The following is a 23,893-nucleotide window of genomic DNA, read 5'->3' as shown; positions in this document are numbered from 1 at the left end:
ATTCATATTGGTTCGTAGTCATCAGAAAAGACTGATATTTAAAGGAGCTGAAGCCCTTTGTAAAACGCAGAATCTTTCCACCGCGTCAACGAGCATTCAGAACGGGACTGAAAAGAATGTTTTTGATTTAGGGCATACCTGCTACCATTCTCCCCAAATGTCTCATTCACTAGTTCAGAGCCCAAGCCGACGTTAGATCTCGGACGGCTTATCCTCAGTCATCCTGATAGATATTTTCATATCCTACCAACGAAAGTACCGCATCCAATTCTATCAATTCCATCGTGTCTGAATTTTTGTGTGTGTCTTAAATTATTCAGGAAATAAATACTGCATCCAGAGGAACAATAATGTCTGCCTGGAGTATCTGAGGAAACGACAATTATGGCATCATCTATAATTTAGTTCCCTTAATATCATCCCTGGTCCCAGGGACCGGAGAAAGGCAAAAACTCGGTCTGGGGGTAAGAGGAAGCACGACGCGTGCTCCCCGAACAGCTTCTTCCTTGCCGAGTCCCAAAATGGGCCTAAAAATCTAGTGGGAATCTCCTTTTAAGAAAAAAATTCTCTAAGGGTGTCTGGGTCGCGCAGTCGGTTAAGCATCCAACTCTTGGTTTTGGCTCAGGTCATGATCTCAGGGTCATGGGATCCAGCCCCAGGTCAGGCTCTGCGCTCAGCACGGAGTCTGCTTGAGACTCTCCCTCTGCCCTTCCCCTCTGTGCTTGCTCTTTCTCTCTCTAAAAATAAATAAATAAATCTTTAAACAATTATTTATCTATCACTAAATGCCTGTATCTATTTAGTACCTATAGGTTTAGGCGGCTACATAGATAATAAATATATGAAGAGAGAGAAAGAGAGAGAGAAAAGCAGCACCCTATCCCCAATAACCAAATTCACTGAGTCTCAGCTACTGCCTAAGGATATGCATTTTTTAATAATTTATTATGTTATGTGAGTCACCATATGGTACTTAAGGATATGCATTTTTAACAAGAATCCCGGAAGACGTGGCACCCACCCTCTCAACACTTCGGGGTGGTGGAAATGTTTGAAAGCTGGGGCAACACCGGCAGACTGGTCACGGTGGCCAGGAGTGCTGTGTCGATAAAGATCGTCAGGCAGAGCAGACATAGTGAGAAAGAGCTAGAAGTAATGACAATAATGATAGTTGAATTAAATGACTCAGTGCTATCGATTCAGATTTGCAATGTGCTTCTGTATCTCAAGGTACAGAGGTGAAAAGAAAGGCAAAAATGCTTTCCTAAGGTACCAAATCGGGAGCTTCTAAGCCTTGTACCTGGAAAACCCCACGTGAAGGCAGTGGTTCTGACTGGGGGTGGTTTTGCTCTACTTCCTGCCCCCAAAGGGGACATCTGGCAGTGTCTAGAGACATTTTCATGGTCAGGATTCCAGCCTGGAGCGGGAAGTGCTATTGGCCTCTAGTGGGTAGAGGCTAGGGTGTTACTGAACTTACTACCATGCACAAGACAGCCCCACGGTGAAGAATGACCAGGTCTAAGAGGTTGAGAAACTCCACGGAAGGGCCTGGGCTGATGGTCCCCCGTTCCCAAGGCAATTCCCGTGTCCCTCAACCAGCAGGGGACTGCCCCTCCCCCTGTGAGCCAGCACTTAGGTTCACTTTCACAGCTTGGGAGGAACCTGGCAGAGGGATGACCAGCTATGGGGACATCCTGGGCCTGGAATTGCGCTTTGGGGCCAGGGTCTACGGGCTCCGCGGAGTTCTGCTTGTGTACTTTCGCTAAGAGCCCCGGACCCCAGGTTCCAGTAGAACCCGGCTAGCCCTCAAACAATTTCTCCCCACCCATACTGTGCCCTCTGGCAGGGAGACAAACTCTGAGCCAACCGGGAAGGGACTGTTTCAGTTTCTCCAGCTCTTTGGTCTTGTGATAAAGCACAAAAGGTTTGGAGGAAATTCATAACTCAACCAAGGGGTCCCGGACCAAATTCTCAATTCTAATCCCAGCTCTGCTACTTCTGAGCTCCGTGAAATTAGCCACAAACAACTTTTCTATTAAACAGGGACTATTGCGCCCGGCTAACCCATTTGAAAATGGCAATCCATCCATACATGTAAATACCACTGAAAGATAAAATCCAGCAGCCTGTCAACAGATTCATAAGATACATAACGAGTACTTACTGGGTCGGGATCTTCTACCAGGCCAGATCTTACTGTAAAAGAGTGTTCTCAAACTTGACTGAGCGTCAGAATCACCTGGGAGTCTTGTTTAAACACGGGCGTCCCACCCTCATTCTCTAATTCAGTAGGCTGGGGGCGGTACTCAGGAGTTTGCATTTCTAGCAGGTTCCCAGGTGCTGCTGGTCTGAGGACCACGCTCTCAGAACCACGGGGCTCGAAAACAACCTCGACCTTTTATTTCTGTAAGAGCGTGGATAATCTCAGGATTGAGTTGGCTCCGGACGTCTGCTCAGACTAAAGTAAAGGGTCCCCTGCCAGGCTGCTCATCTGAATCACCTGTGGAGTTTCTGGTTGTTTCTAACACGGGTGTCTGGCTCTCTACAGTCCCACTGCTAGCAGAGTCAAGTCCAGGCATGTGTGTTCGGCAAAATGGTGCTGGGGCTTCTGATCATGAGAAAGAGCAACAGTCGAACACTTTCTTCCTTCCAAATGCTGAGCGAAGTTCTTCCACGGTATTATTTTATTTGATCTCCCCAACAAACTCATAAGAAAATTCCTGTTGCCATCCCAATTTTACAGAGAAGGTGTCACCTTAAGGTAACACAGAAAGTTAGTGGTCAAACTTGGACTTGAAGCCAGGCAGCCTGACTCCAGAGAACAAGCCTTTCGTAACTACAGTGTCTCTAGGCTGACCTAATTTGTATCCGTGAATCCCTTGAGCTGACTCAGGGGGAGAAAGAAAGAAAGAAAAAACGGAGGCAGCCTATACAATATTAGAAGAGTTATCAGAATTATCTGTTGGTACCATTTGAGCAAGAATACCTTCACTTTCAGCCGGACGAGTGCTACTCTTACTTTATTAAAATGTCGTCACATCAGCACACAAAACACTTTTTTTGCACAAAACAAAACCCCAGCGATACAGGCAGTGAGGTTTGTCTTCAGCGCACACTGGGTGCTATCAGGGAGCAGACTGAGAGGTTCGGCAGTGGGGAGTGGGGAGTGGGGAGTGTGGACTGTGAGCCACGGAAGAAGGATACGACGACATCCCCTCCCAGGGCGGCCGTGTCTCATCAAAACCACAGGGCATGGAAATGGAAATGCCAACACTTCAAGGGCCTCTGAAAGCGTATGAATTTTGTGCCAACAGCTGACATCACGGGCAGTCTGCCTGCTGCTGCTCCTGCCCTCTTCCTCCTTCAAGCTGGAAATGCAGGACCCTTGGCAGGGGCCGCTCCTTGCAGAGCTGAGGCGTCAGACCCACGCTCTATGCCCTGAGTGTCAGAGCTGAGAGACCCTAGAGAGGAGCTAGTCTGCCCGTTTCTTTTTCTTTTCTTTTTCTTTTTTCTTTTCTTTCTTTCTTTTTTTTTTTTTTACAAAAAGAAACTTGGGTTCAACATAGAAAACGGACTCAAAGTCTATGAGATATCAGGGGCAGAGTTCAGGGCAGAACTCAGGTCTCTTGGCTCGCTGCCCAGGGCTCATGATACAGCCTCTTTATAAATAAAACCTGACTTTTTTGCCCCTGCCTTCCCCTAATACATTATTTTGTTGGGGGTGGGTAGAGGACAACCTAAACTGTCAGACAAAAAATACTCATGATATTTCAGAGAAACGAGGAGGAAAAAGGTACTCTTGCTTGGCAAAGAAATAAATACATGTATCCACATTTGTGTCAGCAAATTGTGTAGCAATATTTATCTCGGGGAAAAAATCCCCTAAGTGGAGCCTATTTCCTAACCTAGATTCAGAAACCCTTGCTTGTTTCCTCGCTATTACTGTCAAAAGATTGCCGTGTGCTTTTTAAATAAAAACAATCAGGAGAATTTACGTCATAAAAAAAAAAATCCCCTAAGAGACACTTGGAAAAATGCTTGGAAATTCCATACATAGAATACCCCTGGCTGCTTCCCTCTTGATGCTTACAGGTGTGACCAAATTAAAATGTTGCCAACGAAAAATCATAAGCAGAATTACCAGAGTGTGAGCTCTTAACCAGGCAGCTTAAAACTTTCTGAGATTGAACTGCAGGTTTACCAGCAGACTCAGCTGGTTGACGATGACGCTGGTCTTGAGGGCAGAATAATTGTGCTGCTGCTGCCTGGACCGCGCTTGCTACCGGCACGCAGGCATTGACAAAAGCAGCTTCCAGAGGCTCTCCGTAAGAAGCACGGCTGCGCCACGGAGTTGAACGGGACTTAACGTTCTGTGTGGTGCTTTTGTCTCTCCAGGGCACGTGCACATCACGGACTTCAACATCGCCGCGATGCTGCCCAGGGAGACGGGGCTCACCACGGTGGCTGGCACCAAGCCTTACATGGGTACGGGCCTCGCGAGCGGCGGTGTAAGAGCAAGGCTGGGCTTTTCCATTCCGGTAGACATCTACTCCAGGTCCAGGCATCTGGAGCCTCTTGCGCTCAGAATGCCAAGTTCCCCTGTGACTTTCCCCGGGGAGCTTCTGAGTTCACGGGTCTGGGGTGGGTCTCAGGAGGCTCCACTGAGCGAGCACCTGATCTGAGCTTGGTTCAGGAGGGCCACTGATGACGCTTCGAAACACTGCTTTATGAGTTATGCAGGACAGCTTCTACCCACTTCCTAACAAAGACTGCTAGTTGATTGAATAAGTTCTACTAACGGCCTCTGTGGGCGTGGCACAGTCTCAGGGACTGGTGACCCCGTATGTGAGCAAAATACCCAAGGTCTCCTGCTCATGGAGCTTACCTTCTAGGGAGAGGAGTTCTTAAAAATAGAATCAGGGGCACCTGGGTGGCTTTGTCAGTTGGTTTCGGCTCAGGTCATGATCTCGGGGTCATAGGATCAAGCCCCGCATTGGGCTCTGTGCTCAGCGTGGAGTCTGCTTGTCCCTTGCTGCCCCTCCTCCCACTCATGAGCTCCCTCGCTCTCTGTCTTAATAAATAAATAAATAAATAAATAAATAAATAAATAAATAAATAAATAAATAAAATCTTTAAAAATAGAATCAAATAGAAGTAAAATGCAGTAATAAATCAGATGGTGATAGGTGACATAAGTATTACTATACCCATCATTTACATAACCAACCCCTCATTACACGCATAGGACTGTAAAGTTCACACAACGCCTCCCAGATGTCATTTTACTTTTAGTTTTAGCAGCACGACAAACCCATGAGTTCTCCTTAAAGATGAAGAACTGGATTTTGCCTGAAGATTCAAAATACACCCAGAGGGTGATGAAAAGGATAGGTTAGGTGCCAAAACTGTCAACGAGGTCTCACATTCAATTATGTTAACACTCACAAATTACTACGAATTCTAAGTGCTCTTGCTGGAGCGTCTCTGTGTGGACACCATTCTGGCAGAACTAGCCTTGCCGCCCACCCACCCCCAAGAAACGTAAAGGGAGAACTGCTGTCCTTTTCCCGAAGGGATTCAGGAAGAGGGACTTGTCCGCTTTCCCCACCTAGGACGGTGAGTCAGGTCTTAAGAGAATTATCTGGAAAGTCGGTGGGTGACTGTGAGGCGAGTGACCTGGATTTCCAAGCTTGGTCAATGTCTGGTTCGTCACCGTACGTGCTGACGGGTCCTGGTACTCACAGAACCCGATCTGTCCATGGGGGTTTGATGAGTTTGGAGTTAAGTCCTCCCAGGGACCATGACGTTAGGAGACAGAGATACAGTAGTGTGGGAGTGTGTCTGGATTAGCCAGAGGGTGGGGTCCAGCTTGTCTGGGACCCTGCCAGTAGCCTGGAGGGAGGGCGGTCCCTATCGGTGTGGCTTACTGGAAACACCACCAATTCCAATAGAGCTCAACCATAGCAGAATCCTGGAGGTGCCCCCCAAGCACAGGGTGCTTTAGAAGCTCTTCGGGTAATTCTGCCATGTAGCCAGGGTTGAGAGGGTTGCCACAGAGAAGGAGAGACGTCAGCTATTAGAAGCAACTAAAGAGAGATCACCTCAGGATCCCTCTACCTCCACTATCCCTCAACCAGGCAAAAAGGATTAAAATGTATTAAGCAAGAGACCAGGAGCTATCATCAAGGGAGCCCCCTACCCAACACAAACGGGAAGCTAGCCACTGCACAGCTGTAGGCAGATGACGGAAGACAAAAGCCTATTTCTGCTTCTACCCTAATTAGTTGAGATGCTTAAAGCAGCTAATGTCACTGGTTAAGCCAGTGGAATTAGGGAGGTGGGATGAATTGTCCTGACTAGATATGGTCAGAGTAATTTATGAGCAAAATATTTGACCTTGAAATCAAGGGTAAGAGCAAAGCCACTTTTAATATGTCATTTCCTTCCTCATATAACTAGAGAGAGGAAAAGAAAAAAGAAAAGAAAAGAAAACCCCTTGGCCACCTCACTTTCCAAGAGAAAGAAATCCTCTGGGGAAAAAATGAGTCCTATTTTAGATGATATTTGAACAACTATAGATTTCCTGGCTTCCTATTACCAGTGCGGGGGAATAAATCTCCTTTGTCACTTCTAAAATAATGGACACATATAATTCAGCCTATTTTCTGCCTAAAACTCACAGTTCTCAGATGATAAAAGGAAATATCTGAGCCCGCTGGTCTGATGAATTTTTTCTGCAGGTTTCCTGGGTTTCCATATTAAGGGCTATTTTCTTGGAGCCAAATCAGAATGTGCATCTGGGTTTTCTAGGCCTGGTTTCCATGGTGAGAGGAGTAAAGGGAGACTACCCTTCTTTTCTCTCCCCAGTGATTTTAAATACAATATCCGTATAATTTAATTCTCCTCATATTTGGCATTTCGGGTCCTTTCACAACACGGAGCTAGGAAATTGGAGTGCGTTCAAGGTTCTCTCTGCTTTTCCACCTTCACCCTTATAATTAACAATTATTAATATTTATTGAAAGCTTTCTATGGGCCAGACAACGTGTTAAATGTTTAACGTTCATTTTACTCATTTTTTTTCTCAGCGACTTTATGAGGCAGACTATAATTATCACCATTTTACAATGAGAAAATCAGAAGCTAAGTCACATGGCTAATAATTGAAAAAGCTTAAATTTAAAGCAAGCTCCGACTTCAGAAAGTCAAGCTTCTTCCTGAAAGAGAGTTAAGGGAGAAATTTATTAGAAATTATTTGTGGTCCGTAAAAGGTTGCAAATCAATTTAGGTAAGCCAAACTTTTAGAAATGTTTCTCATTTCAGTATAAATGAGTATCTGTCATCACTTCACTCTGAATGCAGAGGTTGCCTTTGATTTTTGGGTAAGAGTCTTTCTAAGAGGTGTCATAGGTAGAAATCTGCTTTTTCTTTTTAACAATTATGATCCAAATAATTTAGTAATATCTAGGTAACAGACATTCACCAGCACCCATACCCATTTAAAGCGCTCCTGTGGGATACTAACTGGCAGGTATAGAAGAAATTTTCTTTTTTTAACGATTTTATTTATTTCAGAGAGAGAGCACTTGCGCAGTGCACCTGCATGTGTGCGAGTGGGGTGAGGGGCGGAGGGGAAGCGAGGGGGAGAAAGAGTCCCTAGCAGACTCCCCACTGAGCACGGAGCCTGACACAGGGCTCAATCTGAGATCACAATTCTGAGCCAAAACCAAGAGTTGATGCTTAACTGAGGGAGCCACCCAGGGGCCCCAGAAAGAAAAAAATATTCTAAGAAGAAAGAAAGAAAATGAGGATGAAATACTGAGGTTGATAGGAATATAGGACATCTACTAAGATAGGTGCTGAGCACGTTAGAGCAGTTTCTTGGCTCTGGAGAGGCCGGGCTGAGCAGTCTCCCCGCTCTGAACCACCTCCCTTTCAGCTCCCGACTCCCTTTCCTCTTCCTCTTCCCTTACCCTCACTTCTCCTCCGTGTGAGTATAATCCAGATCTCTTAGAGCTTCACCGAGGAAAACATTCCTCTCTTCCCAGTTAAAAACAAAGCAAATTCACTATGGAAAATGTGTAAAATGCTGATAAGCAAAAGGAGGTTAAATTAATCCCTCTCCTTGTAGATATTTATGGTTTCCTTCCAGACTTTTTTTTTCTGTGCACATACGAACACATATTTTTTAAAAGTTGAATCATACTGAATTTCTGTAACCTAAATTTTTACTTTATAACGTAATAACAATAGACATCATACAATGAGTAGTCATTATGACCCAAACGCTTTGCTAAGCTTTTAACATTTATTGTGCATTGAAATTCTCAAGGCAACCCTGTGAAAGAGGTTCATAATCACACAGCAAGTAGCTGGTGGAGCACAGACGGGTGGAGCACCACGTCTGAAACCGTCTCGAGCCTTAGCACTGATGGTGATGATGGTGGTGATGATGATGAAGGGCCGACAATGGCCGACATTGACTGTGCTCTTCTGTGTGCCAAGCACTGTTCGAAGTGCACGTATGACATCGTGGAAACGAAAACTTCCGTGAGGCCAATACTATTGTTATTCCCACTTGAAACATGCCACTTGAGAAATGAAGCTCTTTGCCCCGGGTACGGCTAGGGCTACTGCTGTCGAGGGTCAGAGCCCCGACTCTCGAACACTCTGCTATGCTGTGCAACCTCTCGGCCTCCGGTCTCTAACCCGGCCTCAGCCAGAATGGCAACTTGTTTCTCTCGGACTCCAGAGCCTGGGTCTTGGCAAATGATATTCTTCTTCTTGGCCCACACCTGTGTGTAGAACTATCATTTTTAATGATCGTGTGCTACAGAACTAGAGGACTGCAGCAAATTTAACCAATTCTTTATTGTGGAATGTTAGGTTGTTTCTGATTTTGAAACATAAATAGATTTGTCATGAAACTCCTGTTCGCAGAAACGGGTCCTGCAACTTGATTATCCTTGTGACAAACTCCCGTTCAAAGATGGGAGTTTGGATCAGTGGATATTTATGTGTTAGTGCATTTCCTCTAAGTTCACATTGATTTCTGCTCGTTCATTCTGGAAGTGTCTGAGAATATTCACTTCCCTGCATTCTCAGCCGGGCTGCACATTGAATCTCTTTAATCTTCCTGAAAAGATCACTTAAAATGGTCCCTCGTGATGCTAATACTGAAATTCTCGGACTTCTTTTGTAAACTGTGCTTTGCTTGTTTCCTATTAGGGTGTTAATATTTTTATCCTATTTCTTATTGATTATATAAAAAGTTCTGGAGCCTTATATATTCAGAATATGATAGTGTATCATATGTGTTATAAATATGATTTCCTATCTTTTAGTTTGCTGTTGTTCTTATAACATTTTTAATGTAATGAACTATTTTTCTAACATCATCACACCATTAGTCGTTTTCATAGTTTCTACCTTTTTTATTATTTATTTTTTTAAAGATTCATTCACTTATTTGAGAGAGAGCACGCGAGAGAAAGAGAGAGAGTGCACACGCAAGCAGGGGAGGGGCAGAGGGAGAAGGGGAGAGAGTTTCAAGCAGACTCCACACAGAACGCAGAGCCTGACGAAGGCTCGATCCCACAACCCTGAGATCCTAACCTGAGCCAAAACCAAAGTCAATCCCTCAACCAACTGCACCACCCAGGCGCCCCTAGAGTTTCTACCTTTGATGGTATTCTTAGTAAGACCTTCTTGTCTCCAGATTTGGGATATGGTTACCTAATATTTTTATTGCTGTTATAGTTTCATTTTTCCCCTTATTCCAGTTACATATAATCTTGACTGAAGGTATGTCGTAAGGATCTGACTTTTTTTTGTTAGATCATTAAATAATTGCTTTGAGATGACATATCAAATAACGATATGTCATGTTGATTTATAATATGTTCACCATAAACTAAATATTCTTATATATAAGCATTTTCAAATTTTAATTATTACAGCTTTATAATATAATTTAATACATGAGATACATGTCTATGTCTTTATTTCTCAGAAAACCTTTATTAGTCACAGATATTTTCGGTAGATGAAATTTAGAATTTTTTTTAAATTTCATTAATTATTTCTATTGCATTACATTTATGGATTAGGTTGGAGGCCCTTTCTTTATTTCTTGACCAAGAATCTACTATCTAGGGGGTGACTCAGTTAAGTGTCTGACTCTTGGTTTCATCTCAGGTCAGGATCTCAGTGTCATGAGATTGAGCCCCATGTCGGACTCCGTGCTCAGCAAGGAGTCTCCTTGTCCCTCTCCCTCCCCCTCTGCCCTCCTCCTCACTCTCTCTCTAAAAATGAATAAAATCTTTTTAAAAAATCTACTATCCAGATATTGTAAAACCTGAAAACTAAATGATGGAAATCCACATAGCCAATACACGCATTAAAATGTGGTGAAGCTTATTAGTAATCAGGACAATACCGAGTTAAACCACAATGAAAGCTCAATACACACGTGCTAGACTGGCAAAATTCAAGAGGTCAGTTAACGCCAAGTGTGGGTAAGGAGGCTGAGCGAAGGAAACCCTGATACGACGCTGGTCACCGTGTTAATCGGTACTACCACTTTGGTTAAATCATTGATCATTATCCAGAGTACGAAGAATCACATCGTATCCCCAGAGACTCCCCTTCTAGGAACACACCCTATAGATGTGTGGACTTTTAGGAGTGTTCATGACAGCATTGTTCACAATACTGTCAAATCGAAAATACCCAGCTGGTAGGAGATGCCTGTCACATGTCACTGGGGGTACTGGTAAGGGAAAGTGGAAATAAAGCCCATTTCCATCCAATGTGGGGGGTACCCTGGGGTCAGGGCCATTATCTCCCGAGCTGATGGGGAGCTGTGACTTAAAGATAGGATGCAGTGATTCGTGGGAGATGGATTCGCTGGGAAATGAGGCTCTTACAGGCAGGGTCAGTCCAGGCACCGGGATGTCAACATTCTACCTCGGACTGGATGCCGTCCACAGGATTTTACTGGGACGTGAGTACCCCAGCTAGGTCAAGCCCATGTGCAGGCCTCACATCGCGCCAATTTCCTTTGTCCAGAGCCAGCGCCTTACTACCAGAGGCTTGGGTCAACTGTGTATAGCTTTTGATAAGTAACATTCCCATCCCTATGTTTGCCTCTCCAGAACAGTGACTCGTTTTTGGAGCACTTTCTAGATGCCAGGAACGGAGCTCAGATTTCGTCATGCAGCATCTCATTTAATTTCTCACGCTCTAAAGATCATCTTATTTTGACTTGGCTGATGAGGCTTCTCAAGCTCAGGCAGCTGACTTGTTCAAGGTCAGGATAAGTGGTAAAGGCAGGTTCTGACCCCAGACGGCATGTCTCCAGAGCAAGTGATTGCCACCATCTCTTGTTGACTTGACTCCTCGTCGTTTCTTTGGTCAACACAGTTCTGTTGAGTGACTCTAGCTGCCAGGTTCAATATGAGACCCTAGAAGTGTAGTGGTGAGCACCCTGCCCTTGCTTCGGCTTTACCCCTCACGAGCCAGGTATTTTTACCTGGAGGAGTATGAAGAAGGTTCTCAGAGCATCGACGTGCTTAGAGAACGCATAACCAGGCGGCCACCACCGGCGGCAAAGTTGACTGTAGCTTTGCCTTTCCTTGGAGTCCTTTCAAATAACCACATTACAAAGTGTAAGTTTCTCCACCTCATGTGAAAGCTTCTATTTCTCAGAGGGCCCACTCCCTCCTTCTCTCTCCCTCACCACCAACAGCAGGCTGGAAACGCTGCCCTTGGGTCTTCGAGATGACGGTGAGACGGAAAGCCAATCCAATACACCTCGCACCAAATTCTAAGTGTTGTCTGCAGCAGGAATACGGATCTCAGTCCTTTAGCACAAACCTTTCAAATCAAGGCAACAAATAACATCTTCCCAGCCTTCCTGATTTGATGGTCAGCTGAACATTTGAGGCCTTACGGGATCCAATTTTTAATAGTTGCACACTATAAATAAGAAGGGAATTTGTCCATCCAGGCCTGTGCATGCCTGTGTGTTGGCGGATGAATGAGGCCACTGAGACAAGAAAATCAGCCGGTTTTGCCTGCTGTGCGCCATCTAGCAAGGGATGGTAGACGTCCGTGGCAGTGTTGATTCGTTTTCCTTGCCCTGGTACTACGCCTCAGGAGGAACACGCTGGGAGCAGAGATTTGGGCACGTCCCCGGGAGTAAAACTGACCTCACTTTCCTATCTTTTCAGCACCTGAGATGTTCAACTCCAGAAGAGAAACAGGCTATTCCTTTGCTGTGGACTGGTGGTCCCTGGGAGTGACGGCCTATGAGCTCTTGAGAGGCCGGGTATGTTAGAACTGCGTTTCTCTTTGGTTTCTCTTCCAGCAAGTTTCATTTTTAGAATGAAAGAATGGATTTTTTGCCCCCTAAAATCAAGCAGTTTGTGTGCAAGGTGAAAGCACTATGCCATGTGATACCTGGGATTTCGGCACATACTACTCTCCTATATATGGACCCAAGCATGTGAGTTTGCTTTAACTGCAGATAAAATTAAATGAATATGTGTGTGTTAGAAACTCCCAGAGAGGGAAGATCAGTGCACCTCACTAAATATCTTGTGGAAATACATTTGTTTGTTTAAAGAAAATCATCTGGCAGTCACAGTACAGGATTCTAACTTCGACATAGTTCCCCCAGGTGAGTGTGAATTATTAATACAACACAATTCATGCCCTGTCTTGTTGGATTCCTCTCTGTCATATGGCTCCTGGGTTCTGAGTTTGGGGGCAACTTAGAGCAGTTTCCTTTTAAAGGAGACATTTCTTTTCTTTTTTTTTTTTAAAGATTTTATTTATTTATTCGACAGAGATAGAGACAGCCAGCGAGAGAGGGAACACAAGCAGGGGGAGTGGGAGAGGAAGAAGCAGGCTCATAGCAGAGGAGCCTGATGTGGGGCTCGATCCCATAACACCGGGATCACGCCCTGAGCCGAAGGCAGACGCCCAACTGCTGTGCCACCCAGGCGCCCCTAAAGGAGACATTTCTTAAACTAAGAAAATGCCTAGGAAGAATTTTACCCAGAAAATATTCCCCCTCCCATATTATTTTATCCCCGTGGTAGTTCTCTGTCATATGATGTATTAACATTGTCAGATTCACTTTTTTCTTTCTTTTTTGGGGGTAGGGGGAGGTGAAGAAAAGGTACTAACAGATTATTGAATTTAAATTCCATTTGGTAAAGTATTGCCCTTGTGAGTTTTTCGAGATCTATCCATTTTTACCTTATCTCTTCTATATTATTAGATTACAAATTCATTAAGGTGAAGCATATAAACTGTACCTTATACAGTTTAGTATTATCCCCAGTATTTAACTTTAAATAGATACGTAACAACTGTGTACTGAATGAATGGGGGAACAAGGCACTACATCAATTCTGCCACATTCTAGCAAAGAATCACCAAGTAGGCTGTAGGTCATTAGGGTTCAAAATCTAGCTAATCACATTTAATTACAACTATCAACACAACCAAACCACAGAGGACGGGCGCTAAGCAATGATCTCCTCCACATTTACAAATTCTCATTTATAGAAAAATACATGCCTCGAAGACAAATATGCTTGACCTCTCTGCAGTTTCTGAACTTCACATGAACAGGCCCCTTAGCCATTAAGCTGCTTTATCTGCCATCGTAAAGGCAAGGCCAGTCTTTTCTCGCTTTAAGTTACTTAAGTGTTTACTTAAGTCTCCATAATTTGGCTATTGTTGAGAAGGCTGCTGTAAACATCAGAGTCCATGCGTCCCTTCGAATTGGTATTCTTGTATCCTTTGGGTAAATACTCAGTAATGCAATTGCAGGATTGTAGGGTAGTTCTATTTTTAGCTTTTTGGGGAACGTCCATAGTATTTTCCAGAGTGGCTGCACCAGTTTGCATTCCCACCCACAGTGTAAGAGGGTTCCCCCTTCTCCACATCCTCACCAACACCTCATTTCCCGTGTTGTTAATGTTAGTCATTCTGACAGGTGTCAGGTGATATCTCACTGTGGTTTTGATTTGTGGCCCCCTGGTGATGAGTGGTGATGAGCATATTTTTATGTGTCTATTAGCCATCTATAATTACATTATCTTTTAATACTGATTTACAACAGGAAGAATATTAAACTCTTCCACCTCTCCCAATTTATTCCATCAGTCCACAGTCATTTATGAAGTATCTCGAAAGGGCCAGGCACTTGATGAATGTACGTGTCCATATTAAGTGTCCCATTGTTGGTTGCTCTAATACGGAAATTGTTCATTCAACAAACATGTAATGAGCGTCTACTAGGTGTTAGGTCCAATGGACACAAATATGAATAGGGGATGATCTCTGGCCCTAAGTAGCTCACAATTCACACAAAAGATAAAACCCCATAAATCTATTTTCTGAGAAATAGAGAAATTAATATAGGTAAAGGCTGCTCTCTAGTGGACAGCTATGAAAAATATAACAAAACCACTGTTCTGTTTGATTTCTTTGCCCCAACGTTAAAACTATAAAAGACCTTGGTTCTCTCAGAAGTAAAAATACCATGCCTCATCATCAAATTCTCCACCCCACTCCACAGAACTAGCAACTCATAGCATTTTAGACTGGAGTTAGTTTTCTGGGTGACATTCTATCCTGAACTTACTACTGCTTCAAAAAGCACAAAGAGGTGTAGAGTAAAACTCTGGATCTCTTTACAATCACTGAACATTTGTCCCATGTTTCACGTAAATACTTACGTAACCTGCCTTACAAAACACTCCCAAACTGGGATCTCAGAGGTGTGTTTAGTGTACAGAAATGTTTCATTTGGCCCAGTGGAGTTACCAAGTTTTTAAAAATTCTGAGATTTCACAGGAAACTCGAGATTTCTGGTGTCTTTTTTTGTTGTTGTTGTTAAATAAAAGATCTGGCAACAGTAGACCACATTTGCATACGAAAACAACAATCAACTGGAAGGGATCAGAAAATGATACTGAGATTTTACTGGTTGAAAATTTAGCTTGGGAACATGGGCCAAGCAAAATCTTTTCTTTACCCTATAAAAATGAAGACTCTTCCTTCTTCTCTTCCCCAAGAGACCATACCATATTCGCTCCAGTACCTCCAGCAAGGAGATCGCACACATGTTTGAGACCGCTATTGTGACTTACCCCTCTGCCTGGTCACAGGAAATGGTGTCACTACTTAAGAAGGTAAGAAGGAGGACCGCATGACAAAAGGAAGTGATAAAGAGAAGCATGCCCTCTGATTTGAGGTGAAAAGTTAGTTTATAATATTGGAAGCAGCCATGATAATACACATTTCTAGAGTGGGCTTGTACCTAACAGCTTTCATTTTTTATTTTTTAAGATTTTATGTATTCATTTGACAGAGAGAGAGACAGCCAGCAAGAGAGGGAACACAAGCAGGGGGAGTGGGAGAGGAAGAAGCAGGCTCATAGCGGAGGAGCCTGATGTGGGGCTCGATCCCAGGACCCTGGGATCGCGCCCTGAGCCGAAGGCAGACGCTTAATGACTGCGCCACCCAGGCGCCCCTGTACCTAACAGCTTTCAAACCCATGGCTTCATTAAGGCAACACGCGTGTCCTCTTGTTGAGCCATGTCAAACTCAGTGTGTCCAAAACGGAGTTTCTGATCGCTCTCTATTTCCTGGACTTGCTGCGATGTTCCCTCTCTCAATGACTGGCCCCTCCATCTAGCCAGTTATAGAAGCCAGAAACCAGAAGTCACCCACCATCCCCATTTCCAATTCATTGCCAAGTTTTGTAACCTGATTTTGTAAATATCTCGTGACTCTGTCACTTCTCTTCCTCTCTGCTGCCATCTCCCCAGTCCTACTGCCATCAGGTCTTGCCTTATAACTGGTTTGTCCCGGACACTTTTACACACTCCAATCAGTTCTCCCCTCTGCCCCATACTGATCTGTTCAAAGCAAAATTCATTGTCTTCTCATTATTCTCAGAATAAAGATCAAAATAATCTGTATGATATAAAGGTTCCAACTACCACTCAAGCCTTATTTTGGACTTTTGTTCCCCTTTTGACTATACATCGACTTCTTGTCTTCTCCTTTTCTTGTCCCTTCTCACCATCATTTATCAATCTCTTACCACAGGGCCTTTGCACATGCTCTGCCTGGAACAGTGCCCCCATCCCCAGCTCCTCCCACTACCTCCTTTAGATCAACATTATTCAATGGTATTCACCAACTGGTTCAAGTCCATGAATTGTTTCCTACAGGCCCTTGAGAAGTATAGAAATTAAGAGAAGCGTTTAGAAACTGTTATAGCAATGCGGTACTGCGGATGCCTCTAAGTACATGGTCAATGGACTCATCTCATTGAACAGGGTATTAACTCAAATCACAAGGTGTACATGGTGTGGCCCTGCATACTAGCCATGCACAAGAAGACCACATACTAATCTCATGGTTGGAAATTAAACAGAAAAAGTTGGCCCTTCTACATAGATAGTTTGAGAAGCACAGCTTTAGATTTCAGCTCAGATATCACTTCCTCAGGAAGCTTTCTTCTGTTGTAAGCTCACAAACACTATCTTTCCTTCATACCATTTTTTTTTTAATTTGAACTTATGTATTACGTATGTGTGATTCTTGGGTTAATGATTACTGTCTCCTAAGCCCTATAAGGGGCTTCTTTACCATGCTATCCTCAGCATCTAGCACAGAGCCTAATAGGTGATAAAATCTGGTATTTGAATAAATGAGGTCCATAGTGTCTATCAGATTTGCAGGATGCCCATGTTCATGGAAAAGATTAATGGCAACTATAGCGGCAGCTAAGTTGTATGCCTTGAATTATTATAAGGAGGAAAGAATGAGGAGCCCCACAGGATGCACTTGGCTTTCTTTGAAAAGGAAAAATCACACACAGGTTGTGGTCAGTTAAGGATAAGAGCTTTGAGGGCCTACAGTTCACCCCTGTGCCTCCTGCCTTTGGGGTCAAGTACCCTGTTATGGAATAGGGATATTGATGATGTCAAAGATGAAGAAGAGAGGGGTTATTTTCCATAAGCAAATTGTCCTCAGTTCCAAGACAGCTCTCCTCACCCCACAATTACACACTGATGATCCATGGCTATAATCTCCAGGAGAATTCTCAAGCAGAACTGACATTTCCCATTTAAGCCACGAGACCAATGTGATATTGGCTGTGAAGCAGTTACCGGGGGAAGATCTTTCATCACAGTCAGCAAAACCCCAAACCGTAATAGTAACCTTGGTTACATCTTATCTGTGGCACACCCAATATACTTTGATTAACTGTATGAACAGCTACGACTTTTAGTAGGAAATTAATTTCATTTGTAAAAACACATGAGCGTTCCCCACATAATAAGGGCAGACATCCTCTTAGGTACTTTATATACATGGCCTCATTTATTCCTAGCTACAACCATACAAAATAAGCTATTATCCCCTTTTTATAGAGGGTAAACTAAGGTTTAGAGGACAAACTTGCCCATAGGTAGTAAAATAAGGGAGTCAGGAATCAAAGGTATGTTTGACCCAATAGGACAATCTATTTTCACTCACCACACTGCAAAAACCTACTTACAGCTCGTTCTGTCCACGCATTATCACATTATTTATGTATATTATTATCGTTATTATTTGATAGGATTAGGGAAGGGGAACACTACCTTGTTTCCGTCAGACCCACACTAGAAAACTTTTACAGGGAATTTGTATGATTTTTTGCCCGACTTTGACCTTCATTATGATCTTGATGTTTGTATTCCGTTGGCAGCTACTTGAGCCTAATCCAGACCAACGCTTTTCTCACTTGTCTGACGTCCAGAACTTCCCGTATATGAATGACATGAACTGGGATGCAGTTTTGCAGAAGAGGCTCATTCCGGGTTTTATTCCTAACGTGAGTCAATCCTAACACACCCATAATAACTCTCATCCATTACACACACGGTCTCATTAGATAACCCCACCAGTGTTGTGAGACAGCCCAACTCCTATCTCACAGATGAGACAGTGGAGGCACACACAGGGTACGTGGGCCACCAAAGGTCATGTGGCTAACAGGTGGCCGAGTGGGATTCTCGTCCAGGTCCATCTGCGTCTGCAGTTCTAGCTCCTAATCGCTTTTTGTGGTGTGCTACTGGAAGGAAGCCCTAGTCCTCCAAACAGTCATTCCCAGGAATCTGCTCATTGAGGAAACAGTGTTTTCTCAGATTTTAAAGATGGAGAAATTTGTTTCCATGGAGTTCTGTGAGTCACAGCATTGAAAATGTTGGGGTTATTTTTACCACTCACCCCTCTTCCTTTGGTGGTTCGCTGCCACAGAGCCACATTCATAAGCACTAATAGCCAAAGGGAAGTAAGTCCCACTGGGTCAGTACGTGGCTGAGGACATCTGTGGCCTCCTTCAGACCACTGGTAAAAGCTGGAGTGCAGAAGCTTCGGCCAAGGGACCCAAGGGAGACCTCTAGCTTCCCTCTGTCAGTCTGATTCTACACACTCAGTATCGGGTAGACTGGCAGAATAATGAACTCCTAAAGGGTACAACTGAGACAGTTCAGAGTTTTCTGTGGTGCAGCCCAAGGGAGACACATGCCGTGGGCTTGTGGGGGTGTGATCCTTCCTGTGCAAACAGAGGGCGACGCACCTGCGGGTGGGTTGGGTGAAGGAGCACAGTGGGAGACATGAGTAGGCAGTGTGGTGGAATTCTGGGTTGGGGAGTTGCTCTCTCGTGGAGCAACAAGAAGATAGGTGGAGGTCTTACCAGGCCGTGATGCAGAGTCCTACAGGGGCCACGTGTACCATGGCTGATGGATGCATGACACTGTGGAGACCCAGACACACCTGCTGTTGCGTCCACTCTTCCTCCGACGCACACACCACAGCCATTAGCCACCCACCCTGCCTCAGGAGAGGCTCCATGTGTGATTCTCTAACCTTACCGTCCATGCAAATCATTTGGGAAGCTTCTTAAAAATGTAGTTTCCTCAGCCTCTGTTCAGAAACACTGACTCTGAAGGCCTGGCCGGGGAACTGGGCAGCTGGGCAAACAACTCGGGTGATTCTGATCTGCATACATGATCGTCAGAACACACTTCGAGAAACATAATTCACAAGTTCAAACTGCAGAAAAATAACTAGAGTTTGATTTCCTTTCTCACTCACAGAAGGCTTGTGGGGAGTTTAGAAAACAAAATATAAATGAAGGTGTATGAAAAACAACGCCGACCATAAATTATCTAAAACAGAGTAGGAATCACAGCTCCTTATTCTTGGACAGCGCCATCAAAACTAGGTGGTCTTCCTGGTTTTCGGCCTGGCGTCCTTGTAGAATGACCCAGAAGCAAAGGACTGAGCCAACTGGTCTTTCTTGCAGAAAGGCAGGCTGAATTGCGACCCCACCTTCGAACTGGAAGAAATGATTCTGGAGTCCAAACCTCTTCACAAGAAAAAGAAGCGTCTGGCAAAGAAGGAGAAGGAGATGAGGAAGTGTGATTCCTCTCAGGTAAGCTGGTGCCCGCCAGACTCGGGGTCACGGGACTGTCCCTGATGGCCACTGTTCGAGAACTTCTGGTGGGAGGACCGCTCAGCACCCCTCACGGCTATTCAGGGAACACACGGGGTCGCAGGACACCCGGGCTTCTGAAATGACAGGCCTGGGCAGCTCTGGGGTTCCGAGCAGAACAGCCACGTTTCAGGGGGGACCCTGGCTCCGCCATGAACTTCATTCAGCTATTGTCCTCTCAAGCTCTCGTTTCAAATTGTACAATTTCCTGGAAGACACTCCAATCGGTAGCTCTGCAAACAAATAAATATTCTCCATGTCCTTCGTGTCTCTAGTCCTCCAGGGACGCTGTATACTTCACAGTCCATTTAGCCACGTCCACATGCGGTTGTTCATAGAATGGGCCTCTTGCCAGCTGCCCGTCCTCAAGTATTTTCTACAGCGTTCCAAGGGAGGCTTCGGTGTGGCCAGACCCATCGTGCCTGTTGCTTCTACTTCCACCACCTTCCTCCTAATGATCTGCTCTTGGCATCGTAACCGCTGGTTTCTCCAGCCTTGCTCCCTGCTGTGCACCTGCAGAGCTTGCCCGGACAGGCTCCCCCAAGAACAGACCCCCCAGTGTAGCCCAGGCCAAGAGATCATCTTTATTAGTATTCTAAAGTTTCAGTGACGACAGCGGTTTGTGAATAACTTTTCACCGGGCCTACCATGCTCTACCTGGTCCTTAAACTGGATCATTCTTGCCCTCGCTCAAGACATTCCAACCACATGACCCTACAGGTACCCGACCCTCTCTAACTACAGGTTTCGTCCTTCTTTAAGACCTTTGCCCTTCCCTTTTCCTTCAATATTCTACTCTCAGATCTTGATGTAGGGGGTTTCCTATCGTCCTTTATACCCTAAATGCCATTTGCTGAAGATAAGGTCTCTTCGCTACTGCGCTCTTTCTCAGCCCCAGTTTTTAATTCCTTCATGACATTAACATAATTTACAAATATTTATGTGTTTCTTTTCCTATCCCACTTAAAATGCGGGCTCCTTGTGGGGGAAGCCCAGGTCATCCCCACCAGTGTCTTCATGGAACCCCAACGGTGCCTTCACACAGCATAGGCTCAATAAACAAGAGGTTCAGTATATTGGAAGGAAAGGACATTTTGTAACTGCACAGTGAAAATTAGGCATCGCTCTTTTTAGAGTTATAAGGTCATGTTGCCCCACTGGTCATCTTCCTGGAGTGCCCTCTTGTCCTAGTTCTTCCCCAAAGCCCAGCCCCAGGTAGCCTCCCTCCTGATGCGAAAGGTGACGAGCCGCTCACCCACAGTACAGACCCTCGCATTTTCAAAGACCACCCAAACGAGGGGCGCTGCTTCCCCTTTCTTCCAGGCCTCATATCGACCTCAGAATCATTTACCAAGAAGTGGCTTTGCCCATGATAAAAACAGGCCCTTCCATCTCTAATCAGGGAAGTGTACCCCCACTGGATCTTTTTGTTTTGTTCTTAACATTTTATGGAGGTAGAATACCTATAACATGGAATTTCCCGTTATGACCATATTTAAGTGTACGATTCAGTGGCATGAAGTGCATTGACGAGGCTGTACGGCCACCAACCACTCTTTAGTTCCAAAATTTTTTGTTACCCCAAACCCCATTTGTTTTTTCTTTGATTTCTTTCAGCAATGTTCTGCAGCTTTGGCGAGTATAAATTTTTTGCCTCTTTGGCTAAGCTTATTCTTCAGTATTTTATTCTTTTGGATACCATGGAAATGGGATTGTTCATTTCCTTTTTGGAGTGTTAATTCCCGGCGTACAGAAACACAACCGATTTCTCTACGTAGATTCCGTATACTGCAACTTTGCTGAGCTCGTTCATTAGCTGTGTAGCTTCCTCGTGGGTTCTGTGGGATTTTCTATCTATAAGACCATGTTATCTGCAAATAAGAATAGTTTTATTCCTATCTTTACCGTTTGAATGCCTTTAATTCTTTTCTTCCCCTGATTGCTCTAAAAATTCCAGCACACTGTTGAATAGCAACGTCAAAAGCAGGCATCTTTGCCTTTTTTCTGACCTTAGGGGGAAATACCTTTTACCAGTGAGTATTGTGTTAGCTGTGAGGTTTTTGTAAAAGCCCTTTATCTCGTTGAAGAAGTATTCTTCTATCCCTGGTTTTTTTAGTGTTTTCATCATGAAGGGTTTTGAATGTTGTCAAATGCCTTTTTCTAGGTCAAATGAGATAATCTTGCACATTTTTCTTTGCTTAGTTCTATTAATGCAATGTGTTATGTTGGCTGGTTTTCTTACGGTGAACCATTCTCACACTCTTGGGATAAATCCCACTTGCTCGTTGTGTATAATCTTTTAATATGCTGTTGGGCTTGGTTTGCTAGTACGTTGTTGAAGATTCTTGCATCTATATTCGTAGTGAAAATTGTCCTGTAATTTTCTTCTCTTTTGATGTCTTTAGCTGGTACTGGGGTAAAGCTGGGCTCATAGAATGAGTTAGAAAGTGTTCCCTCCCCTTCTGTTTTGTGTGTGTGTGTGTGTGTGTGTGTGTGTGTTTTCAGACGAGTTTGAGAAAGATTGGTGTTATTTCTTCTTTAAACATTTGGTAGAATTCATTGCTGAAGTCATATGGTCCTGGACTTGTCTTTGTTGGAAAGTTTCTTATTATAGATTTTTTCTTGTAGATTACTCTCGTTATAGGTCTGTTGGGATTTTATATTTCTTCTGAAGTCAGCGTAGTAATTTTTGTTTTTCTAGAGCTTTGTCCGTTTCATCTAGATGTTATTTGTTGATGTACAGTTGTTCACCATAAGGTTGAAAGTCATGTCCCCACTTTATGATTTTAATGTTTCGCATCTTTTCTCTTTTTTGATGTATGGTTAAACATTTGTCCATCTTGTTCATCTTTTCAAAGAACCAGCAGTTATGTCTGTTGTTTTTCTATTCTCTATTTCATTTGTCTCTGCTCTCATCTTTATTATTTCCTTCCTTCTGCTAGCTTTGGGTTTAGCCTGCTTTTCTTTTTCTAATTCATCAAAGTATGAAGTTAGGTTATTGATTTGGGATATTTCTTCTTTTCTAAGGTAGACGTTTACAGCTATTAAATCCCCTCTGATTACTGACTTCACTGCATCCCCTAAGTTTTAATATGTTGGGGTTTTTTGTTTATTTATTTTGAAGTATTTTCTAATTCTTGTTGTGATTTTTTTGACACAGTGGTTTGTTGAAGAATGTGTTGTTTAATTTCCACATATTTGTGAATTTTCCAGTTTTCCTTCTGTTGTTGATTTCCAGCTTCATCTTGTTGTGGTCAGAGAAGATAATTTGTATGATTTTAATCTTTTTAAAGTGTATTGAGACTGTTTTTGTACCCTAACACATGGTTTCCTTCCACGGTTTCTTTTATCTTTTTGAGCATATCTAAGATAGTTGTTTTAAAGTCTCTGTTTGGGGGCTCCTGGGTGGCTCAGTCGGTTTAGTGTCCAACTCTTAGTTTCAGCTCAGGTCGTGATCTTGGGGTTGTGAGATCTAGCCCTGCACCGGGCAGAGTCTGCTGGAGATTCTCTCTTCCTCTCCCTCTGCCCTTCCTGCTCTTGCTCTCTCTCTCTAAAGTAAATAAATAAATCTTTTTTAAAAATGAAGTCTCTGTTTAGTAAATCCAATGTTTGGGCATCCTCAGGGATAATTTCTGTTCCTTTGAATGGGCCTTCTGATTTTGTTGTTGAAAATCTGACATTTGAAAAAAAAAAAAAAAGAAAGAAAGAAAACCTGACATTTGAATATTATAATGCAGTACCTCCAGAAATCAGATTCTCTCCTTTTGTAGGGTTTGCTCTTTTTTGATTGTTGAAGGCAGTGCTTATCCTTTTTAAAGTAACTTTTACAAACCACTTTTGCAAACACCGTATTCCTTGTCATGTGTCATCCCTGCAGTTCCTGTTATGTTAGCTTGTGTTTAGCTAATATTTTGACAGAGATTTCCTTGAGCACCAGGAGCATTTTTTAAGTTGCTTTTTTTCTTGATTTAGTGTTTCCTTGGTTGTTAAAAAAAAAAAAAAAAACTTTGATTGCTTTCCAGAATTCTGACAGTTTCTGCTTGCTTTGTTCTTTCTGTTGACGGGGAGCTTGGAGCTGCCTAATATAATGTTCTAGTGCCTCCTAATCTGGTACCCTAAGTTTAAAAATAAAAATTATTTTGCCTCATAGTGAGGGCTAGTATTCCCCCAAAGAAGAATCAGAAAGATCTTGAATCTCCAAATAGCACTCTACCTACTCTTTCACATCAAGGTTTTTAAAATGCGAGGATCAATCTTCGCAGCTCATTACAGCATTACCATGATCGTTCGTTCATTCATTCATTCATTCATTCA

At 43.6% G+C, this 23,893-nt stretch overlaps 2 protein-coding genes across 2 annotated transcripts in view; one reads left to right on the top strand and one right to left on the bottom strand.

The window, feature by feature from the left end:
- The window catches only part of PPP2R2B (protein phosphatase 2 regulatory subunit Bbeta), a 633,944-nt gene extending 631,698 nt beyond the window's left edge, over positions 1-2,246 (bottom strand). The window contains exon 1 of the mRNA XM_087862155.1: positions 2,165-2,246. The gene's annotated coding sequence lies outside the window, so the exon portion shown is untranslated. The remainder of the gene's footprint in view (positions 1-2,164) is intronic.
- The window catches only part of STK32A (serine/threonine kinase 32A), a 123,816-nt gene that overhangs the window by 88,480 nt on the left and 11,443 nt on the right, over positions 1-23,893 (top strand). Inside the window, exons 6-10 of the mRNA XM_045795069.2 lie at positions 4,396-4,485; positions 12,234-12,331; positions 15,096-15,212; positions 17,789-17,914; positions 19,391-19,519. Of these exons, the coding sequence (XP_045651025.2) occupies positions 4,396-4,485; positions 12,234-12,331; positions 15,096-15,212; positions 17,789-17,914; positions 19,391-19,519 (560 nt within the window). The remainder of the gene's footprint in view (positions 1-4,395; positions 4,486-12,233; positions 12,332-15,095; positions 15,213-17,788; positions 17,915-19,390; positions 19,520-23,893) is intronic.

Source organism: Ursus americanus, chromosome 5, assembly GCF_024610735.1.
Source record: "Ursus americanus isolate L20-20 chromosome 5, mUrsAme1.1.p, whole genome shotgun sequence".
Taxonomy (NCBI): domain Eukaryota; kingdom Metazoa; phylum Chordata; class Mammalia; order Carnivora; family Ursidae; genus Ursus; species Ursus americanus.
The sequence above is the reverse complement of the archived record's forward strand: the minus strand, read 5'-3'. Positions and strand labels throughout refer to the sequence as shown.